We start from the raw sequence: 14,121 nt of genomic DNA, 5'->3' as shown, positions 1-14,121 counted from the left end.
GTCATACATCACTCACACCGGTTCTTGATCCTGACTGATTGTAAACACACAGCTGAAGCTGCTCATGGACTGATTTCAGGACTACATACACAGCACACAAACACACAGACTTCGCTGAGTCTTGTTGAACTGTTAGTGAACATTACGACGTGTTTTCCTTGCCTTGTCTTGCTGTGTTTTTGACCCTCGCCTTGTTTGTTTGTTTATGTTGTCTGCTTCCTGCCTTTTTGACTATCTGCCTGTTTTATAACCACAACTCTGGATTGCCTGTATATATCTGTTTGCCCATGTGTTGACCGTTGCTTGCCTGACCATCTCTGCATAATAAACCCTGCGTTTTGATCCTCACCTCTGTTGTCAGCATCACTTCACGTTACATGACCAAACGTTGAGTTAAAACAACCCATCATTTTAGAGCGTGTACTACAGTATTTATTAAAGATAATCCAGCATTCAGTCAAATATGGACAAACCCATCAACTGGCTTAATTTTTTCAATTAAACTTAAATCAGGCTTTTTTTTAACCCAATGGTTGGGTTTGTCCATATTTGACTGAATGCTGGATTACAACAACCCAGAATCTTTTTTAGAATGTATTAAAGCGCTTGGATAAATCTGTTGTGGTGGTTTTATAGTTGCTATGGTAACACAACAACTATAATACTATAAACAAATCACTATATAATAACTAGTGTGTTATATTACAATACACCACCATTTACTGTAGTAAAAACTAAAGTATACACTAGAAATATGCTGGGTTGTTTTAACCCAACATTGAGTGAAATATGGACAAACCTAACCTTTGGGTTAAATAGTGTAATTAATTTTAGTTGAAAAATTAACCCAACTGTTGGGTTTCTCCAATATTTGACCCAACGTTGAATTGCAACAACCCAGCATTTTTTGCATGTAGTAAAGTGCTTGGATTGATCTGTTGTGGTGGTTCTATAGTTTCTATGGTAACACAAGAACTATATTAATATTTTTTAAAATATATATTTAAGTAAAACATCTTAATCTAACACGTTTGTTCATGTTTGACCCAGTGCTGAGTTGAAACAACCCAGCATTTTTAAGAGAGCACAGTTTTTATTAAAGTTCATTTACTAAAAATGCTGGATTGTTTTAAGCCAACACTGGATCAAATTAGGACAAACCCAACATTGGGTTAAAACAATATAATTTAAGTTTAATAAAAAAATTTACCCAGCTGTTACAACAACCCAACATTTTTTAGAATGTAGTAAAGTGCTTGGATTAATCTATTGTGGTGGTTCTATAGTTGCTATGGTAACACAAGCACAGTACTATAGACAAATGACTATATAACGACTACGGTTTACTGTAGTAAACACTAAAGTAATACAGTTTAAAATAGCGTATATACTGCAATATTGTTTAACCCAGCATTGGGTCAAATTTTTAAAATTAAATTTAAATGAGACTTTTTAAGGCAGCATGGTGGCGCAGTGGGTAGCACAATCACCTCACAGCAATAAGGTTGCTGGTTTGAGCCCCGGCTGGGTCAGTTGGTGTTTCTGTGTGGAGTTTGCATGTTCTCCCTGTGTTGGCGTGGGTTTCCTCCGGGTGCTCTGGTTTCCCCTACAAGTCCAAACAATTGTGAATTGTGTGAGCTAAATTGTCCATAGCGTATGTGTGTGAAAGAGTGTGTATGGATTTTTTCCAGTGATGGGTTGCAGCTGGAAGGCCATCCGCTGTGTAAAACATATGCTGGATAAGTTGGCGGTTCATTCCACTGTGGCGACCCCTGATTAATAAAGGGACTAAGCCGAAAAGAAAATAAATGAATGAATGAATGAATGAGACTTTTTAGCCAAACAGGTTTGTTCATATTTGACCCAATGTTGAGTTAAAATAACCCATCGATTTTGAGAGTGTACTACAGTATTTTTTTTAATTTGATCAGTTCACTAAAATGCTGGACTGTTTAACCCTATATTGAGCTATTTTTTTCGATTAGATTTTAATGGTTGGCTTTGTCCACACTCAAAGCAATATTTGGTTTTGGCGTTTTTAGAGTGTATAGATAATACTAGTGTATATTCATTAACAAGGAGTTTTAGATGTTACAGTATATACAATACATTTCACACCACTATAATATGGTTTAAAATGCTACAGCATTTACTGAAGTATTTTTCAGGTGGGAGAGCTGCAGGATTGAACAGATTTAAACAAGTGCAAAGAGTCAGAATAACCTGCTGCAAAGCTGCCGTCAGACTTTTCAATGGAGAGCTTGGGGATGAATGCAACAAACAACAGGAGACTGAGAATCACTAAAGATTAGCATCAAATAAAAACACATTTGTGAGAGACTCTGCTGAAGTACTATCGTTCAGATGCATCTTTAGATAACACATGTCCCAGAACCGTTTTAGGCATGCATGATAGCGTAATGCGTCAGAGTTTAGTTTTAGTCACTTTTAGACAACGCAATCAGCACTGAACGCATGAAAATTACAATATGCTAATTCTTTCATCTTTATAAGCTCTGATAATCTTATCGATACACCTTGTTTTAACGTTACTGTCTGTCACCAATTCATCAGCGTTCTCTGCAGACAGCTTTTTGTTTGGTTTATTATTAATATCATTCTCAGAATAAAATAACACTCTAAAAATACTGCGTTGTGTTAACAAAACTTTGGGACTAATATGGAAACCTCCAACAAATGGTTTAAAACATTATAATAATTATTATTATTAAATAATACGAAAATTACCCAACTGTTTGGGTTTGTGCATTTGACCCAACATCTTGTTAATTCAATCCAGCATGTGTTAAGAGTGTAAAATGGGTTCGTATATACAGTAGCGAAATATTTATTTCCCGCATTTTAAACAGTCTTGACATCTAATGATCCGTGGAGTCATTGGGGTTGTGCATTTGACCCAACATTAGGTTATTACAACCCAGCATGTGTTTAAGAGTGACAAATGTGTTCAATTAACATGCAATACATAGCGAACTAATACTCCCGCAAATAAAACGTTCACTTTGCGCATCGTAATGAACCATGATCCGTGGAGTCATTGGGTTTGTGCATTTGACCCAACATTGGGTTGATACAACCCAGCACGTGTTTAAGAGTGAAAATGTGTTCTGTTTACATGCAATGAATAGCGAACTAATATTCCCGCATATAAAACGTTCACTTTGCGCGTCGTAACATCTGATGGTGCATGGAGTCATTATAGAGTGTCATACATCCATCATTACGCGTTTACTACACTGAGCTGTCACAGATATAATGCACACATTTTCTCTCAGATAGTGTTGTATCACACAGTCGGTGTGTGCGTGTGTGAGTGTGCACGCATGAATCAAGGGCATGCAGACGGACTTACCGGGGTCACCCTGACTCCGCGGATCCGCAGCTCACCGATCAGATGCCGTGATCGCAGTCCACGTCTCTGCATATGTACCACAGGATCACGTACAGGATCAGCAGAATGGCGAAAATGAAGAGCGCCACGAGCACGGCTTTGGTGACCGGAGAGATGAGCGACTGCATGTCAGCGGGAGCGCGGAGGATGCTGCACCGGAGCCCGCGGAGCTGCACTCATTCCCGGCGGGAGATCCAGCAGCGGCCGCGGGTCTGATGGTGCTCCGCGGTGGAACAGGTTGATTCTGCTGTTCAACTTCAGCGGATGAAGCTGTCCATTCAGGATCAGTGTGAGGAGGGGAGGGAGGGGGGTGATCCTCATTGATGGAAACACACACACACAGACACACACACACACTGTGACGTGTAGATGCGCACATTTGTCTTGACTGACACTCTTTACTTTGGACTTTTTAAACAGTGTTGATTTATCAGTAGTATCTTGTTTCCATGGTCAGTTCAGCTGCGGTTAAACATTTATGCAGAACTATTTCCACGTATACTATTGTAGAAGCTATAGGGTTATTTAATTAGCTTAATTATAGTTCATTTGTGTAAAACATGCTATAGGATAAAATGTGTTTTATTGACAATCTCTAGGTTTGCATTGGGCTCTAAAATACACTCTAAGAACGTTGAGTTAGGCTATTTATTTAACCCAATGGTTGAGTTAAAAATATTTGGTGCTTTTTTGGGTTATTTTGAACCTTTATAGGGTTATTTTTTAATAAATCAACCAGTTGGGTTAAACATTTGGTGCTTTCTTGGGTTATTTTTCATCTTTATTGGGTTATTTATTTAATAACTCAACCAGTTGGGTTAACAATTTAGAATTTCAACAGTCAACTGATTTAACTGACACAGAGCAGCTGTATTAAAATGCGTGTGTAATATTGTTTTTGAGTTATAACGTTTCTTTAAGCTCTAATGCAATAATATTGTTGTTTTTTATCAAATTGCCGCTCATTGTTATGTTTTTTAAATCTGTTTCACCAGAACTTTTAATTATTGATGATACAAACGCACGCTGCATGGCCGATCTATATCAAATGGATAAAAATGTTGTGTCTGGAACTTAAAATGTAAATGGAAATAAAGCATTTTCAATATTTTTGAAAACTGCATGTTATTTATTTACTGTACACAGCCATAATTATAAAATTAATAGTAGTACTAGTAATGGTAGCACACCAGAACGGAAAAAATCAAAATAACCCAATGCATTGAGTTAAACTTTATAACCCAATTCATTGGGTTAAAATAACTCAAAGTTGGGAAGGTGCTATAATAACCTATTGTTGGGGTATTTTTAACACAACTATTTTAACTGAGTACATATTTGGAGTGCAAATTGTTGGTTTATCAGTGGTATCTTTTCCTTTACCTAACATTTACTTATTTATTACGATTAAAATGATGGAACAAGTTTAAACACGATTGTGCTATTATTGGACCGAACTTCAAACAACACTTTATAATATATATATATATATATATATATATATATATATATATATATATATATATATATATATATATATATATATATATATATATATATAAATACAGCACTACAGCATACAAGAGAGAGATCGACTATGTCACCTATCTGTATTATAATGGACTGATCAGCTGTAGTTTGAATTTACGCTGAGTTTTTCTCCCCTAAGCACTCTTTATGCGGTCTCTGTCACCGTCTTGCGGCGGAGTATCAACCGTCTTTGCTCTGCTCGGTATGACAGGCTGGTGGCCTCCAACGGGCTGAATCTCCGAAATTATAAATATTTAAAATAGGCACTATCCTTATAAACAAACTGCATAGTTGCAACCCAAACAACTTCATTATAACCTAAAAAAAAACAAAAGTACATGATGTTGTCCAACAGCTGCAATTTTTTTGAGTTTATTGATCTGCTGTCAGTGGGCGGAGTAATACACAAGGGTGAAGAGGATGCATGCGTTCTGATATTGCAGAAAAATTGCACGATTGTCAGCCAATCAGACAGAACTGTTATTTAAACCTGACCTGTCAGTCAGTCAGTCAGTCAGTCAGTCAGTCAGTCAGTCAGCACGTCACCTTAAAGGGTTAAACAAATAAAACACAGCACTACTACGGTTACAGAAAGGTTCACGCTGTTATAATTCACTTACCCTTTAATAAATTTTGGTGCGATTATCACCCACTATAAAAAAAAACACGACTGAATGTTTTGAATGAGAAGCTGTAATGTAGCCGTGGCGGGATCAATTTTGGCATGGCGCGCCTCCATGGAAGAATGAATGTAGCGGAAACCTTATATACTGTATATATATATATCTATATATATATATGTCTATATACACTACCGGTCAAAAGTTTGGGGTCAGATTTTTTTTTTTTAAGAAAATTATTCTGTTTGACAAGGCGGCATTTATTAAATGAAAATAAAATGTTAAATTGTTAAATATTTATTACAATTTTAAATAACTGCTTTCTTATTGTATGTAGTTTCAAATTAAATTATTACTGCATTCATTATTGCTTTTATTAGTATTAACATTAATAATAATAATAACAATAATAATAATTAATATTAGGGTGATTTCTGAAGGATCATGTGACATGAAGACTGGACTAATGAAGCTAAAAATTCATCTTTAAAATCACTAGAATAAATTATTAAATTAAATCATGAACTACTTTTGAACAGTTATTTTATAGTGCAATAACATTTCACCATTTGCACTGTATTTTTGATTAAATAAATGCAGTCTTGTTGAGCAGAATAAGCTTATTTTAAAACATCTAAAATCCTACTCACCACAAACTTTTGACTGGTAGTGTTTATACACTTTTTTTTCAACCATTGGAATTACAAATATGTAAATATATTAGCTATATTTGTATATATGAGCCTATATGAACACATATGAACATCATAGCTGATATGTTTAAGCATATATACCATAATTGTAATTCCAATAGTTGAAAAAAAGTGAAAAAAAAATCATTTAGATTTTTTTTTTGGTAATTTTTGCAATATTTTGATATACATGTCGCATATATCACATTTTATAAGGGAAATCCTAATATGACCTTGTATGTCATATATGTCATTTGCATATATCAGATTTCTATATTTCATATTGCCTACATTTTACTTTAATTAATCCTAAAGTGCACCTACTTTAGTATTTTAATTTTAGTATTATATGGTGGGAAAAAACCCAACAGCTGTCGTTTGTTTCTGACGTTGTAGGATCTGCCGCACCCTTCTGATGCGTTACCCATGTAAACAGAGATTTACCACAGTACTGCTGTTCAGAAGGCGCGCGTCACCATGTTTGCCTGCAGTCAGATCTGATATTTAACTCCTGAACCGGAGTGATTTGTTCAGACGCGTTTCTCCGCGTTTCCCCCCGCTGGGCGGCTCAAGTTCAGGAGCAAAACCACGGCTGAATGAATGAATGAGCCTGTGGGCACAAACTGCACACTCATGATGCCTAGGCAGGGCGCACACTAGCTATTACAACACGACCATTCTGGGGAAGTTCCCACTTAACGAGTAGGAAACGCGGAACACTGAGCTAACATTGAGTCTGGGGGTTGGGGAGGTTTTTTTGTCCTTCTTGCAGGACAAAAACTCCATCGAAATCAAACATAAAGAGAAGCCAAAACAGCGGATGGATCAACACTCTTAGTGCTAGTGGTTTTGAAACATACTATGTAAATATTGTAGTTTTTACAACTCTGAATGCTACTGCTGTATAGTGAACTGATACACTGTAATAAATACTGCAGTATAACGAACTTTTTACTACAGGAAACTGTGGTGTATTGTAGTATAATATAGCCTACATTGTAATAGTTGTTGTAACCATAGCGACCATAAAACGTCACAACAGGTTGATTACTATAGTTCTTGTGTTACCATAGCAATTGTAGAATCACCACAACAGATCGATAACTATAGTTCTTGTGTTACCATAGCAACTACAAAATTGTCACAACAGATCGATTACCAGATCTTGTTACCATAGCAACCATAAAATTCACAACAGAGGGATTACTAAAGTTCTTGTGTTACCATAGCAACTATAAAACTGTCACAACAGATTGATTACTATAGTTCTTGTGTTACCATAGCAACCATAGAATCACCACAAAAGATAGATAACTATAGTTCTTGTGTTACCATAGCAACTATAAAACTGTCACAACAGATTGATTACTATAGTTCTTGTGTTACCATAGCAACTATAGAATCACCACAAAAGATCGATAATATAGTTCTTGTGTTACCATAGCAACAGAATCAGATTAACAACAGACTAATTTAAGAAATTTACTGTAGTTTTTTTTTGTAAATCTATGATAGCATTAAATGTTGTATCAATGTTGTTTTGTGGTTCAAAAACGCCCATATTTACTATAAATTATATAGTGATTGTGAAATGTGGAATGTTTTCAGCTGTAAGCATTAAACATCATAGTAAATAGTGCTTTTGAACTATACTATAGCGTAGTGCATTATAGGTTCTGTATGTATCCATTACAGTATTTACAACTCATGCTACCACTATAGTATTTACTACAGTAAACTGTCATGTATTGCAGTACATAATATGCCCATTTAGTGTAGGTAATTTGTATTACTATAGTTGTTGTGTTACCATAGCAACTATAGAATCACTTAAACAGGCAAATTAAGACAATTCCTTTGTTACCAGAGCAACTATAGAATCACCACAACAGATTAATTCACGTACTTTACTATAGTAAATGTTTAATCGCTATCGTATTTTTTCATTTGTGATAACAATGAACGCTGTATTAAAGTTGAAACAAGAGCTGGCATTAGACGTTATTTCAGCGCTGAAAGTTGGTCGTTTGGTGTCCTTCCCTGTCAGATCTTCCGACCTACCATTAAAAAATATGAGTATTTTGATGATGAAATATGCTATTATATTGTGCTACCAGTGTAATGTTTGATGTTATATGAGGCTTTAATGTCGCCCTAACCCACCCCAAGATTCAAATAATGTCGGGTAGCATAATCTGACGGATAACACGTCAGGACATCGGGTCTGATCAGAATGAGAAAAGTATGCATGTGTGTTTTAGCAGTGTATGGTTATTTTCTGCGGTCTGTGTGTGTGCTCATGCATCCTCCGAGTTTCTGTCACTGGATCTCCGTCAGATTGTGGGCGGCGCTGGAGCCCGAGATCCAGAGGAGCTGGACAACAAAAGACTGCACACTGTTGCATGCATGCGTGCGAACACACATACACACACACAGACACACACGCATTCACGCGTGCTCAAAGCCGTAACTTAAAAAAAATAAAAGACAGACAGACAGACAAAAATAAATAAAAGTAGGTCGTGATTTGGAACTTGTTCAGCTCAGCTCCATTCAAGCCACAATGATGTCATACTTGTGGATTCTGCTTTTGGGAAGTTTACTAATGACTGGAGTCAGAACGCAAGGTAAGACTTTCCTTAAACTTGCTTCATCATCGAAAAAACGAGGAAAATGTTGAGGAAAAATTAAAATATAAGTACACATACTTTAGATATGCACTTTAAAAACGCTGGGTTGTTTTAACACAGTGTTGGGTCAAATATGGACAACCCAACGGCTGGGTTAAAAAGGTGTAAATTAAATTAATATGTAAATAGTAACCTAACGATATAGGGGTTTTGTTAATCAAAGTTGGGTTAAAACAACCCTGCGTTTTTCAGAGTGCAGCTCACATGCTGGAAACAAAAGGGCTATTATAATCTATTTCTGACTGACTGTATATTATAGATTGACTCTTAAAAAAAATGCTGGGTTGTTTTATTCTAACGTCACGTCAAATATCCCCAGTCGTTGGGTTATCGTTGGTAATTTAAATTTAATTGAAAAAAAAAAATTAACCCAAAGTTTGGGTGTGTCAACATTTGAGCCAACTTTGGGTTAAAACAAGCTAGAGTGCAGCTCACATGTTTGAAACAAAAGAATGTTATGACTGTATTCATGACTGTATATTAAAAGTTGACTTTATAAAAAATGCTGGGTTGTTTTATTCTATCGTTGCGTCAAATACTCCCAATCGTTGGGTTAAAAAGTGTAGTTTAATTTTAATTAAAAAAATTAATTCATGATTGGGTGTGTCAATATCTGACCCAAGTGTGGGTTAAAACAACTTTGCATGTTTAGAGTGTAGCTCACATGTTTGAAACATTATGACTCTATTATAAGTTGATCATATATTATAATTGTATATTATAAAAATGCTGGGTTGTTTTATTCTAATGTTGCGTCAACTACTCCCAGTCATTGGGTTAAAAGTATAATTGAAATTATTTGAAAAAATGTATGTTTGGGTGTACCCAACTTTATTTTTAAACAACAGCACACATGTTTGAAACAAAAGACATATGACTGTATATTATAAGTTGACTATACAAAAAAAGTGCTTCGATTCAACTCAACGTTGGGTCAAACACTCCTAACTGTTGGGTAAAAAAACGTCATTTAAATTTGTTTTTTTAAAAATCTAACCAAATATATGGGCATGTCAATCTTTCACCATATGTTGGGTTAAAACAACCCAGAATCTTTAGCGTGCCGCTCACATGTTAAAACAAAAGACTGTTATAATATTATAACCCATATATGACTGCATGTGTGAGCATTATGAGTGTCATGCTGTTGTAACCCAATGTTGGGTCAAAAATGGAGAAACAACCGTTGGGTTAAAAGGTGTAATCTAAATTGTAATCTAAAAATGTAATGTAAAAAATGTTGGGTTTATTAATATTTGACCCAACATTGTCAATTTGACCCAAGTCCATAATTGACTAAAGCTTTTTTGTAATACTTATGAGCTTAAACACACACTTGTCCTTCACACACTTGTTGCTCAATATATATTATTAAGCTTCAGTGTTAAAGGTTTCTGACAAACACAGATCAACTCAGTGTTGGGTCAAATATGCACAACTGTTGGGATTTTTTTTAAAGAAAATTTAGATGACTCTTTTTTAGGCCAGTGGATGTGTTTGTCCTTGTGTAGCTCAGGTTTAACACAAAACAACGTATTATACTTAAATATGCAGTCATATATGGAATATGAGCGAATATGTTTTTTGAAAAAGGGGAGGAGCTGCTCTAGGCCCCGCCCTCTCTTGATGTTTTAATCGAGATTTCGTCAAAATTAAAATGAAGATGTGCGTTTCAGAGGACGTCGAGAGACCTGTACAGCAGTGCAGATTCAGTCTAAAAAATGCTGGGTTGTTGTAACTCAACATTGGGTCGAATATGGAAAAACCCTATCGTTCACTGTTAACTTGCTGAGTGAAAAGTGTTTAGTTAGATCAAAGGAACTTTTAGAGTCATTTCAACGTACAATCAGTCAAACTGACTCAAAATATTAGAGTTAACCTTTGTGTATACACACACACACACACGCACACACGCACGCACGCACGCACGCACGCACGCACGCACGCACACACACACACACACACACACACACACACACACACACACCCATAAAACTCATTCTTTCCCTAACACACAAACACACACACAAAGACAGACACTCACACATTTTCTCTTGTGCACACACATACACACACACACACATGCGCATAGAGAGTCACACACAGACACAACGAGAGGACACACACACACGCACACACACACACATAATCAATCTCTCTCACACTCAAACATTTAGAGCCCCATCATACAATCAGGCGCAAGACGTGTTTGCCGTGATTTGTTGCTATTTTCAGACTAGCGCAACAGTGATTTCAGGTTTTGAGTTACACTGAGTACGTTTACATGGACACCAATAATTCGGTTTTAATACGATTAAGACAGTAATCTGATTAAGTGTCGACCATGTAAACAGCGATTTTTGAATAATTTAATTCGATTAAGGTCATAACCGAACTAAAGAGAAATGTAATTAAGGCACATGGAGTATACCGACTTTAGTCGCATTACAGAAGGGCACTATAGACATGTAAACACCTTAATCAAACTATTACTGTCATGTAGGACTTCTCACCACGTTTTGCGACAGGATAGCCCAGCCTGATCTCACGAGAAAACGTAATTATTTCACGTTTTGTCAGTTTAGTGGCTAATTCGTACGAGTTCAGTCGTACGAAATTGTACGAGTTTAAAAAGGAGGCGTGGCACCTAACCCCACCCCTTAACCCAACCGTCACTGGGGGATGAGCAAATCGTGCTATATTGTACGAATTAGATCGCATGAATTCATACGAATTAGCCACTAAATCAAAAAGTTATGAGTTGCCGTGAGATTGTGTTGGATAGTCTATACACACACGGCTGTCTGACACTATTATCTGCACCTACTGAGTCAGTGAAGGACCACAGACACACACAACGCAAAATGTGGAGGTTTTTTCTTCCATTCAGCGTGCGGTATGAAATCCCATTAAAACTACACTCTTCCAGCAGTTCCTCGCATAGAATATCTCGTTTTTCACAGGGGGCATGCATGAAATGTTCAAACTGCAGTTAAAGTCAACAAATTAAACACCCGAAATTACATAAAACTCTGAAGCAAGTGCAGATAGTGCTGTGACGCAGTGACATTAATCGAATTACGTGTTATAACATGTAAAACGGGATCATGAAAGGAACATTCAAAAAGCAGCTCATGTAAACATCTTAATCGTATTATTATTTTAATTAGGTTAAGGTAAATAATTTGATTACTAATGTCCATGTAAATGTAGTCACTGTTTAAATAGTAAACCCATCTGCACCGCTCTGTGGACTAAGGCGCATTGTTGGAGCGTTGCTGTTCTGAGGAGCTGAAATAGACCAACAGCACCACTGACCAACTAAAAGCTGCTCTAAAGTCCAGCAGAGTGTGTTAGTTATGTGTTAGTATGAATGCTGTAATGTTTAAATAATTTTACATTAAAACGTGTGAAGGTCACATGACCATCAGGAAGAACGTAGCTTCTCATTTCTCGCGGTCTCCCGAGTTCGTTCTTCCGAGATGACCTGGCAAGACTGGTTTCCGCAAGAACGCACATCCGTTCTCTGCGTTTTTGGAATTTTGAGCTAGAGTTTTTGGAAGAAAGAGCTTGTGAATAACAGGTAATAAAGTTGTAAATAAGATTCAGTTTGTGGCACAGAGCGATCGTTTGGGAGTTTCAGGGGAAGTATGAACAGCACTTAGCAGTGAAAGTGAAACCTGTGCGCACATCATTTAAATAATCATGTCGCATTTTAGAGTTATGATTACGACAAGCGTTTAATATGTTTTCCTTTCATAGCGAACACAGAGAGTTGTGCATGAGAATAAATGTTTAACAGTGTCAGTAAAACTACTTTAGCCTACATAATGTTGAATATAATGAAGAAGGAATCTGATAATGACAAATGTCTGATTTTACCAGTAGAAACAAATGGTCTAATAATGTTGTCAATGACAGATTGTAAAGCATTTGTCTCAAACGTAATGATTCAGCTCCAGAATTTTGAATAGTTGTATTCTGATGTCATTACTTTACTGTGCATTAATGACCTGGGCCCTCATGTATCAACGCTGCGTACGCACAAAAACTTAGCGTACGGCAGATTTCACGCTCAAGTTTGGATTTACTAATGATGAAATTAAGGTGAGAATGTGCGTTAGTCCACGTCAACTTCACATCTGGCGTGTGTGTGTTTCTTGTGTGTGTTTGTTTTATTTCCATTGGTGACTCCTAGAGGCCATTATGTTAAACTGCACACTACAAAGTATCCTTGAGCTGTGCAATGGCAGCTGTATGGTACGGGATCATCCACATGTCTAGAAGGTATATCAGGTTTTCATACCATGCTGTTGAACTGCAGTAAAGTTAGTTTAATTCGATTTCAAACCAATTAAATTCTTTGCTCCTGTTATAGTTTGAGCCAAAAATAGGTCAGATAGGCATAAATATGTGTCCTTTATGTTGCACAAGGCTCAATTTCTCGATTAGAAAAAAAATGTACCATATGAATGAATTAAACAACTCAACCATAAGAAATTATACAATAAAACCAGCACCAACATGTTCAGCTTATTGCACAAGACTCTGTTTTTGGAATGAGCACTTTATTTATTTTATAATATTTTTCAAATTGTCAAGTCAATTAAACTCTGACACTATTTCAGATCAAATATTCAAATCAACTCTAAAACTGTGTGTTGCGCATAACTGAGGCAACTCTCTCCTCAAAGGGTGTTAGTTCAGCATCCCCTGTTCCCCCGCCTGTTCGCTCCACTGTTTGGCCGCTGTTCTCCTCTTAACCTGCACCTTTACATCGGACCATTTCTTTATTAATTCACTCACAGTGTGATGTTCAGACCCCGCTGTGTTAACCGCATCAGCTAAACTCTCTCACTCTATTGTTTTTCTTTTGTTATTATTTCTGGAGGACAAACTTACAAATAACACCCTTATTCTCCGGTCTACCTCTGATAGCAGCACCTCCAATTCACATTCTGTCAAGTTTCTCTTCTTGCTTGCTTTTGCCATTGCTTTTTCATTTGGTTTTGCCAAAGTGGAGTTATTACCATATTTATATATATTTTATATTATATTCATACATCTGATTTTTTTTACTGCGTACGCACATTTACAGCTTTGTGCATGCGCAATGTTTTAGTATGAATTCAATGCATGTCTACGTACATGAGGCCCCTGGACATATTCAAAGTCTG

At 36.4% G+C, this 14,121-nt stretch overlaps 1 protein-coding gene across 3 annotated transcripts in view; it reads left to right on the top strand.

Annotated features, from left to right (window-relative positions):
• The first annotated feature begins 8,624 nt into the window (after positions 1-8,624).
• The window catches only part of si:ch211-39i22.1 (fibrous sheath CABYR-binding protein), a 46,104-nt gene continuing 40,607 nt past the window's right edge, over positions 8,625-14,121 (top strand). For 2 of the 3 annotated variants that reach the window (XM_056466010.1, XM_056466009.1), the window contains exon 1: positions 8,627-8,881. In XM_056466010.1, coding sequence (XP_056321985.1) covers positions 8,818-8,881 — 64 coding nt within the window. In that variant the 5' untranslated portion in view covers positions 8,627-8,817. Of the gene's footprint in view, positions 8,882-14,121 lie in introns of all 3 variants that reach the window. The other variant, XM_056466011.1, reaches the window with a different exon arrangement.

Source organism: Danio aesculapii, chromosome 9 (assembly GCF_903798145.1).
Source record: "Danio aesculapii chromosome 9, fDanAes4.1, whole genome shotgun sequence".
In the NCBI taxonomy this organism is placed as follows: Eukaryota; Metazoa; Chordata; class Actinopteri; order Cypriniformes; family Danionidae; genus Danio; species Danio aesculapii.
Note: the sequence above shows the minus strand (reverse complement) of the source record. Positions and strands in the feature narration are given on the sequence as shown.